Source organism: Teleopsis dalmanni, chromosome 2 (assembly GCF_002237135.1).
Source record: "Teleopsis dalmanni isolate 2A chromosome 2, ASM223713v2, whole genome shotgun sequence".
In the NCBI taxonomy this organism is placed as follows: domain Eukaryota; kingdom Metazoa; phylum Arthropoda; class Insecta; order Diptera; family Diopsidae; genus Teleopsis; species Teleopsis dalmanni.
The window spans coordinates 52,014,784-52,025,308 of NC_051847.1; the positions used below are offsets into that span (position 1 = coordinate 52,014,784).

The 10,525-nt window shown below is 25.7% G+C and overlaps 1 protein-coding gene across 1 annotated transcript; it reads right to left on the minus strand.

Moving 5' to 3' along the window:
* Positions 1-4,873: 4,873 nt before the first annotated feature.
* Positions 4,874-7,377, minus strand: LOC119683302 (zinc finger protein 2 homolog). Its single transcript, XM_038096948.1, has 5 exons — positions 7,181-7,377; positions 6,129-7,126; positions 5,791-6,055; positions 5,613-5,726; positions 4,874-5,054 (listed from the first exon to the last, which is right to left on the minus strand). The coding sequence occupies exons 1-5, from the start codon at positions 7,289-7,291 to the stop codon at positions 4,881-4,883; spliced, it is 1,662 nt and encodes a 553-aa protein (XP_037952876.1). The 5' UTR covers positions 7,292-7,377; the 3' UTR covers positions 4,874-4,880.
* Positions 7,378-10,525: the final 3,148 nt, after the last annotated feature.

Consider the following 10,525-nt stretch of genomic DNA (forward strand, 5'->3'; position numbering starts at 1 on the left):
TTTATTTTATACATATATATATAAATATGAATTTATATATAAATATTTATTTATACATATGTACATATATATACATATATATATTGCATTTCAAATGTTAAAATCATGGATATAACTAACGGACATCTCTAAATATAAAATGAACCCACACAACCCAAAGTTTATCACTGGGAGTCTACGCTTGTTGGATGACGATAATAATTGTTGTTCTTTAAACCTATTTTTATTTTAGAGTATAATTGATCAATTTAATCAAAGATAATTTAAAAAGAAAACTTAATAAAGGGTAAAATATAATTGTTATATATAATAAATAAATAAAAAAAATATATTAAAAACATATATTGAAACTATAAATTTCAATATGGAGGCATAAGCACATTTTTATTGAACTTCAATACAATTATATATATATATGCATTTGTTTATATATATATGTATATACTTATATATATATGCGTATATAATTATATTAAAAAATATGCATAACTTTTCATAAAGCAAGCATATTCTCTCATAAATACACACATTAGATGTAGGTTTATATACATAACTTATATCATGTTAATTTAAAATATCAATAATCTTCGATGTAAATTAAATGTGGATCTATATTAAGTCAAGTATGGTAATAAAATGCCAAACATTAGCTGAAAAAAAAAATCATCTTAATATAAAGTTTAGATAATACTAACAGATTTTAATCCTTGCACATAAAAATGATATATACATGATAAAACTTTATAATTCAACATGTAATTTTAACAACAAAAAAATCATATTAAGTATATATAAGATAAAAAAAAACAAAAAAAAAAAAATTAATAATTTTCCGTAACAAAATACTATTTACTTCTAGAAAATTTTTAAAATTTCTAATTTTAATTGATTTTGGGTATATGTCTCAGTAGATGATGATTTCATTACTTAAAGACCCCCACCCAATTTGTTATAATATAACATTATAATTAATTATTTAAAAATATTAAAACTGAAATGGTTTCAAAAAAATATTTTATATCAAATGAATTAATTGAAATAAAATGCTGCTATATTTTAATTACTGAAGTAACTAATTAGTGAAGTTATATATATTTAATATATCTAGATTAAACTCCTTTGGTTTATATATATTTTTTTTTGCAATGTAATATGCATAAGTTAAACAATATTTAGATACTAACTGTTCACAAAGAGTCAGCGTAGAATATTTTTTGAACTTAATTACGAATAATTTTATTTTAACTGCAATTAGAAAATAATTCATTACCTCTAAGGACCTTCTTTGTTGTTAATAAAAGGCCTTCCCTTAATTAATTAAGTTTATTTTTTATAAAATCAATTATTTTTATAAAGCTCAATAGTAATTAAAGAAAATTTTACAAAACATCAGTAATATTTACATTGCATATAAACACTTAATTCCATTAATGAGCTTTCCTAATTCAGTAAAATATAAAATCCTTTTTCCTTAATATTGACTAATCCAATATTTAAATATATAAATAAATATAGAAATGTGTAAAAATTAAGAAAAAACTATTGTTACTGAGTTCAATAAAAATATGTTTATTGATAAAAAAAATATATATTTTATAAAGTTCATATATTTATTTGTCAAATTCGGTAAAAAATTCATATATATCGTCTAGAATTTGTTTCTTTTCAATTTAAATGCAAATATAGTTTTCTTTTTCTTATATGTTAATAGGTTATTTTTTAGGTAGGTACTCATATGTATAATGTAAATTTTATTTTAAACAATATACATATAACAAAGAATATGAATATACATATAATTTAATGTATTTTTATCTATTTTTCTTTTAAATAAAGGTGAAAAAAGGATATACCATAAATAAAGAAAAGGCGCTGGTGTCAAACCGCAGCGCTAAAAAAATTTGTTCTTGTTTTAATTTTCATTTGCTTCATTTATTTGAGTATCTACTCAGAGATAGATACTCTGTTCTGTATATTTAAAAGGTTGGATTAAGGAGTGTTTGTTTGGGTGCTAACAAGTCGGTTTAAGCGTTGTTATTAAACAGATAAAATGAAACGATATACAAGACGATTATTAAGCAGATAACATGAAACGATATACAAGACGATTATATGAGTGGGGAAGTGGATGCATAGTGGTTGGTGGTGATGGAGGGGAGAATGAGGATAAAGGGTGGATTGGGTAGGTAACTGTTTAGCATTCGGCCATATCCTGATCTCCATTGAGTTAGACAGTTCTTATTGCACGGGGGACGGCTTAAGCGTTTCTCATTACTTTGAGAGATCAAGATATCTCATTACCTTAATTAACTTCTTGTTCTACAGTGTTGATCGTGATTATAATCGTTGGATTTTTTCAACAACTGATTTAGATGTGCTGGTAATTTGTTATGTATTATGTATCAATTTAGTTACCAATAATTTTTATATTGTAAATATATTATTGTGTCGAGGCTAGTTATATTTTGTTAAGCAAAAGGCGCTGGCTATAGTAACTAACCATTCTCGATGTAGTCTAGTTTTGTTAAATAAATGTATTTTATAGGAACAAGAATTCGATTGGATGAAATAATGGATGGGATTTTAATTGAAGTTAACCTTGGCGAAGGCGGAGGAATCTTCAATGCGGCTGTACCATAGTAGTCATACTTAAATCTTAACCATACTTAACTACTATACTTAACTTCTTAATTACTATAGACAGCAAATGTTAAACATATATTATGTAGTCAGTTAAATGTTTAACTACTGCAGACAGCAAAGATTTCTAGGTACTTTGTACTAAGTTTTTGAGATAATTATTTCTTATTTACAATGACAGGGCTATTCACTTTTGTTGTATGTTACCTGGTTTAATTTGGGTTAGCTGTAAGTTGCGATATTTATAGTCGCGCTTTACCAAAATTTTTTTTTAATTTAACTGGATGCTACTATTAGGCTTAACTGTGATCATTGTATTATTAGCGAATGCTTTTAAAAAACTGTCAAGATCAGTCATAAAAATAAAGTAAATTGATCGTGAAAGAATATCTTGTTTGAAGATAGAGCGGATTTTGAAAAAAACCTATTTATTTTAGGAATCACTACTTTGATTAGTAAATAATCTCAATCTGAATAAAAAATAAATAAGCGAACAGTTCTATCACAGATCAAATGTTAGATTCTGGGTGATTTTAACTATATTTTTTGAGTCTGTACCCACTAAACTGAAATGATCAGCTCTTTCACCAAGTTCTAGTTCCTGTATGCTATTAGGGTTATATTTATTTGACTACCTTAGGTACTTGCATCGAGATTCTACGGCTCGCCTACAAATTATAGCCCATGCTTTTTCCCAGTTCTAGTATAATATTAAGGTTTTATTTATTCTATTCGGTGTAAGAAAAATTGAATTTATTTTATTTCCCAAACTATTAAGATGTTACTATCAAGAAATTAGTGAGTCATATACGTTTTTAATTAGAAATATTACATTATGCAATAGGATCTCGGGAGCTCATTTGAACCTTTTAAAAAATCTGAGCATATCATTAGTAAGTATCATGCAAACAGTTGATATCTTCTGTATTGAGCAATTCAATACAAGATGGGAGACCTCAACGATATGTAGCCATCTATGCGCAAGTTGGCTGCTTCTAAATAAGAAAAAATCTAATAGCTGGTTTATCATCGAGTATTGTATAGTAACACAATGGGCCAATAGGTCCAATTGGATTCTTAAAATAGTTGGCTGCTTCTAAATAAGAAAAAATCTAATAGCTGGTTTACCATCGACTATTGTATAGTAACACAATGGGCCAATAGGTCCAATTGGATTCTTAAAATAGTCCTTATAACCAACCTAGTCTATAATATGTAATAAATTGTGTACTAATACTAAACGTGAAATATTGAAAAAATATTATTCAGTCATTTTTTATTTCTTTAAATTTACAAAAACAAAAATTATAGTTTATTATAAATATAAACAATTACAGATAAAAAAAATTAATTGTAGTATTCATAATAAATTATATACAAAACTTGTGCTATTTACTGAACACTATTGAGTTTCTTTAATTCAGTTCGATAATTTTGTATTTTATTTTTTGTATTCCAGCTTTATTAACTTTAATAAATTCTGATTTTAAAATTGGAAAGCAATTTAATACATATTCAGAAATATTGAACATAATATTATGATCCAGATCTGTTCATTATTTCATTCAAAGTTTCATCAATTATCAAAACGGTAAAATTAAGTTTTTCCAGATCTTTTCCAGTACCTGAATACTACGACTATTAAGATCAGTTTATTCCTTTAATCGAAGTTTCGTCGTTTATCAAAAAGGTAAAAAGATTATTTCCAAAAACTTCTACATTAATACGACTATCAAGATTGATCCAATCCTTCCATCAAAGTTTCGTTGTTTACCAAAAAAAAAATATCGATTAAGAACGTTTTTGAGCTTTATTCGGAGTTTCAAGAGCATTTTTATAGTAGGTGTTCTCAACTACTACTGGTTCGTTCTGAGGTTTAATAATATTCAAACATTAACAGTTGTAATCAGAAAGTGCAACATTAGATAAAACATTATTATATTGTAGAAAGTTTATATTATAAAATTACTTCATCGTCAAAAACTTCGTAGCTTTCAAATTAATTCTATGAGTAGAATTTGTCATTTAATTTCAAATTCTAAGCTTTTTTGGTTACTTCTTAAAAAAAATTTAAGTGGTTTCTTAACGTTTAAATTGTAGAACGTTTATTTTTAAAGTTTCCAAATTTACAAACTTTCGTCGCTTTCTCCATCAGACCATCGTCACAAATTTTATAAAATCTATAAATATTTTCCAAAACTTATTTCAATACAATCCATCTTTTTATATTTTGTTTTTTTTTATATCTGTTTGTTAATGACTGATGACTGATTTGATTTTTCTAAATGCATTTGCTCCCACTCTTCTCTATGTACTTTTTTTCTATGTGAATACATATTAGCTCTGGAATTAAATGTTTTGGGGCAATGTGAACATGTGTAAAGCGTACCACCATTATGTGTTGTCATATGTTCCTGAAATAGAAAACAAACATTTGATGAGTACTTTTTATTTAATAAAAGAAGTCTCTGCATTACAATGGAGAAAAAATAAATTATTTTATTCAATTTTGGTCTTACTTTTAGTTGCTATTTTATTTATATTGTTAAATCAGTGATAGGGATTGACTTCAGTTAATTTGAAATCTATTACATGTAGATAGTGAAACTAACAATACTTTTAAAGACCACCGATAATGAATATTTGGAGATAAACAAAACTCAATTAAGTATTTTTACTTGACGAATGTTGTCTATAATTCAAATAAAAGTGATTTAAAATCACTTTTAAATTATACCAGCAGTTTTTCTGGCCATTACTTGTTTGAAATGTTGCTAAATAAATAGCAGATATTGCACCTTGTCAATTTGCAATATACTACATAACACCAGTAATAAATTAACAATACTTTCAAAGACCAATTATGATAGATATTTAATTTGAAACATCTATATGGTTAGCAATATTGATGTTTCTATTTAAAATAAAAAACTATAAGCTTTGAGTATAATAATTAATATAAGTATTAAAACCTTTAAAGTAATTGCTCTTTTAAATGCTTTGTCGCATATATTGCATATATGTTTACGTTTTGCCTTGTGCATATAGTCCATATGATATTTATGTGCAGATATACTAGGAGATACCTAAAACAAAAAAAAAATAAAAACTTTAGTATATTATTAAAATTTTTTAATATAATTGAAATACTTTAAAGCATATATCACAAGTTGTTTTTTGATTATTTTCAATAGAGTGAATTTTTCTTATATGTCTTGTTAATCCGTATTTTGTAGTAACTTTAATACCACATTCTTTGCATTGTATAGGTGAATTTTTATAAATGTGCAATTCCATATGTTGTCGTAAAGTTCCGAGCCCTCTTATAGATTTTCCACAATGCTCACATACTTGAACATGTAAATCAGTATGTACACATTTTAAATGCTGTTCCATATTATATTTTGAAAAAAATCTATATTTTATTTAAAGAAAATTAAAATTAATTTATTCAATATAAATGGAAAAGATTGTTTTTAGCAGTATACCTTTCACCACATTCTGCACAGGAGAATTTCTTTTCTTCATCTGTGGCATGCAAATGCATATGACGCATATACACAGGTTGACTGAAAAAACTCTTGGAACAATTGTTGCATTTGTAGATTCGTGGACGGCTTTTATGCACTCTTGAGTGAATTTCCAGACAGTACCGACTTGCAAAACTTTTTTTACAATCATCACATTTAAAGTAATCAGAATTTTTATGTACATTTATGTGATCGACGAGAAGGCAACGTTTTGGAAATTTTTTTTCACAACACAGAACGTATCCTTGGCAATTGTGTGTTTTCCTAAAATGTCCTTTGAGAAGAGCAAATGTACGGCATTGTACGGTACAAAGACTACAAGTTAGAGTAAAATTTGCATTTATAAAATCATCTACTTTATCCGCTTTTTTACATGCTTTTGTTGTTTTGTCTTTGTGTACTAAATTTATATCATAATTTGATTCTAGTTCAGATGTATTTAAGTGTGAAGCTTCGCAAACATTAAACATATTGGTGATGTTATCATTTTTTTTATTTGTTACGTTTTCATTATTTTTTGTAGAAATTTTGTCTACGTTGTCTACAGAAGTAATCATTTCGTTTGTAATTATTCTCTCTTTTGAAATAAGCTTTTCGACATTAATTGGTGTTAATTTCATTGGTACAGATTTCCTTGTAGATTTTCTGCATGCAGTTTTTTTAATGACAGCTATATTAGTATCCGTTGTATTGTGTGCTTTGGCTTGCGAGTCGTACGTTAATGGATTTTTTTCTTCATAGTTAATACTATCCGAATCTTCATGATGTTCTTCTTTAATGTATACATAATCTATGGGTTGTATCTTTTCTGATTCTATTGGTTCATCACATTCAATTTTTGAGTCTTTCAAGATGTTATGTATGGATTCTATACGTGTGTAAAATTCATGAAACGCCGTAATTGCCTGCCAGCATTGAATGCATATATAACTGTGTTTATCAGTTGTAACAAATTGCTAAAATTATAATAATTTTTTAAACATTATTATATCTGTAGCCTTTTGAAATACCTCAAAATTCATATATTTTTTCATTAATAGCTCGATTTGTTGTGTAATTCCTTCGGGCGATAAAAGAACAATATGATCGGATGATTCAACTAGACATAGTATGCAAGACATTTTTATTTATTTTTTTAATTTGTTACTTTTATTAAACTAAATTGAATTCTTAAATGCTTTTTGTTATTTGTATTGTTCTCTTGGAAATAATATATCCTTCTTTGTAGTTTGTTTTTGTTTACATTTCGTAAACTCAAATAAAATCAGGGTTGCATTTCGAACACTCCGAAAATGTTTCGATATTAGTGTTGGACATTTACACAACTAAAATTTGAAAAAATTTTCGGACATGCGTTTGTACATATTACCTATCCATATGACAGTAGTAATTTTAATTGAAATTTGGTTCGTTTACAACTTTTGTCATCCGATAGCCAAAATCACGATTCAGTTATAATTTGCATTAAATCAAGTTGAAAAAAGTCACATATATATTTTCTTGCTAATGTTTAATACTGTACTTTATATATGATTATAGATATGTAAAGTTCTGCTACGTATTTATTTCATACTGCACTAATGCTAATCTCCATGTGCATGCGGAATACATTGCCATCTTCGCCAAAGGAAATTTCAAATGCTCTATTCTAATTTGTAAATTACGTTTATAAACTACGTTTATACTATTTTAATTAACTTTACATATATATAACATTAATTGACATTCTCAATGCAAAATTTATACAATGTCATACAAAGTTTACATAAAAATTATGTTTTTGAGGTTCAATAACTGTAAGTATAAGCGAGGTATAAATTATATATAAAATTAAATAAATAAAATTTCGTTAGTTTTTTAATTTTTTATTTTATATATTTCATTTTTTAGTAATTTTAAATATAACGCTATTATGGCATTAGTTATTGCATTCACCTCAGTTATTATTACATTCGGTTCAATAATTTGAAAATATTATGATAATCAAAAAAGTAAGCCAAATTAGGTGAAATGGTATATTAATAACAATATAAGAAAAATAAATATATTAAAAAATTAAAAAATAAATCAGTAAATGTATTCGGCGCATAATGGTGGTGTGCGCATAATAAGATTTATGGGAATTGGTTTTAATTTTAAGATTATTGCTGTTCCAACGTTTATCATTGACAAAATCACCACATTACTATTGTTAAAATATTTATATATATTTGCAGTAATCCAGTATTTATTGCTGAAAGAAAATATATTTATTGAAAGTGTGTAACTTTAATTTTATATGTTTAATAAAATCGTAAAATGCTCCTCAGCGTTTCACTTTTGTTCTAATTTGTAATTAACAATATTGCAAACCATTGTAAAAATTATTTATCCGAAAATAATTGATTTGCTATGATCTGCTCTTTTTATAATTGGTTTTAAAAATGTCAACTTATATACCAAATCGGCTTTCTTTACAACACTACAAGAAGAGTAACGGTACTAATCAGCCGTTGATCAGATCAACCAAAAATTAAAGATATTAAGTTAACTAAATTAATAAATTTATAAATGTTTAATATTTTATACGTTGAAATTAATTGTAAATTTCTAAATGTGATTATTAAATGTTATTCCTTATAATAAAAAGGTTTTCTTCATTAAGTGCTGCTGAAATACATATTCTATAAAAATTTTGGAATATATACCGTAGCAGTCCCGCAAAAACCGGTAAGTGTGAAACGGGCCTAATACGTTATTATTACAGTTTTCTCGAGAATAAAATTTTAACAATTTTAATGATACGTAATGCCAATTGCTGTTAACAAGAAAATTGTGTATTTAAAAATATTTCTAAATAAAAATTATTTAAAAAATATATTTTTTTTTAAATATCAGATAAATGATCACCTCTGGATCCGGAAGAACGTAGAAATGATTAAAGAGGTATGTTTTAATTCATTATGTAATAATTTAGAAAAATGATATAGATTATATAATAATTGTTATAATAAAAATAAAAAAACTTGTTTTATAAATAATATAAAGATTAAATAAAAACGTGAAAGTTTATAATAACGCTAGGCGATAATTTTTGAGGAAATCAGTTAACAAATTAATCTCTAACTTATAGGGATTTCAAATAAAATCCGTTAGAATTATTTAAATTTATTAACGATAATTAGATAACAATATCAAGAATAATTAAAATTTTTAAATGCAAAGCTTATAAAATTTTCTAAATATTGTTTAGTATTTTAATAATATGTGGATAAATAAATAATATTAAATTTGTGTCTAATAAGGCATTCCAATTATAAAAATTTTATTATTTTAACGAAATTGATTTAAATAATAAGAGTTTATGATATTATAATCTATATTTTCTTCCAATTAAACTATTTTATGCATTTAATCAGTTACAGTAGGAACTCTCTGAAGCAAATACTTTTAGTGAGCCAAACAACTGTTGTTCATTTAAGTGGGGTATATACTCAAAATAATTTAAGTTATTCGACATAATGAAAAAAAACTGTCTTAACAAATGTTCTACATACAAGACGTTCAATAAAACTGCTTTCAATTGGAGAAGTTTTTTTTTGTAATATATTAGGATCAATACTTAATGTCTTACTCCTACAGATATTATAAGAAGTAACAAAATTTGTAGTGACAAGGTGAAAATATTTGTCCTTCGAGTTAAATCTTTAATTTTGCAAACAAAAAATATTCACTAAAGATCACATCTGGTGAATGAAAGAAATAGTTCATCAATTCAAAATGCACTTAGTAAATTTTAACTACAGTAAAGTGCAAGCCTTAAATTGTCTCAGTGAAATAAAACTTGATCATTTATAAATGTTTCTCTTTCGATAATAACGACATTTAATTTATGCAGTAATTTATGTTCCAGTAATTGTAGGCCCCTTTTAGAGATAATAAATCAGCAATATGGCCTTCTCATAATAGTACTGAACAATAATAGCTATGACTTTCGTGGCTGCCAGCATAGTTTTAGCGTTTATCAAACATTTTTCAATACTTCAATCCACCAAAGTGATAATTTTTTAGTTTTCAGGTTATAGTGGTGAATCGACGTTTTATCAGCTATTAAGACTGTGTGTAAAAATTTGACCATCACATATTTTTGGTCTAAAATCAGTAAACGCGGCATTGATGGAGCGGGATCCAATGCGTTTATAGCTTCATTATATAGAATGCAATATTTTTTTTTTTAAATGTGGTCAATAAATGTCTCACAGTCTCAGAAAATTTATTGATTTTTATTCAACGATCAGCCAATTTATTTTTTGGAATATTTTAGTGTGGTTGTCAGTGAAAGTTTAAATCTGCAGTTTAACAATCTTAACGTTACA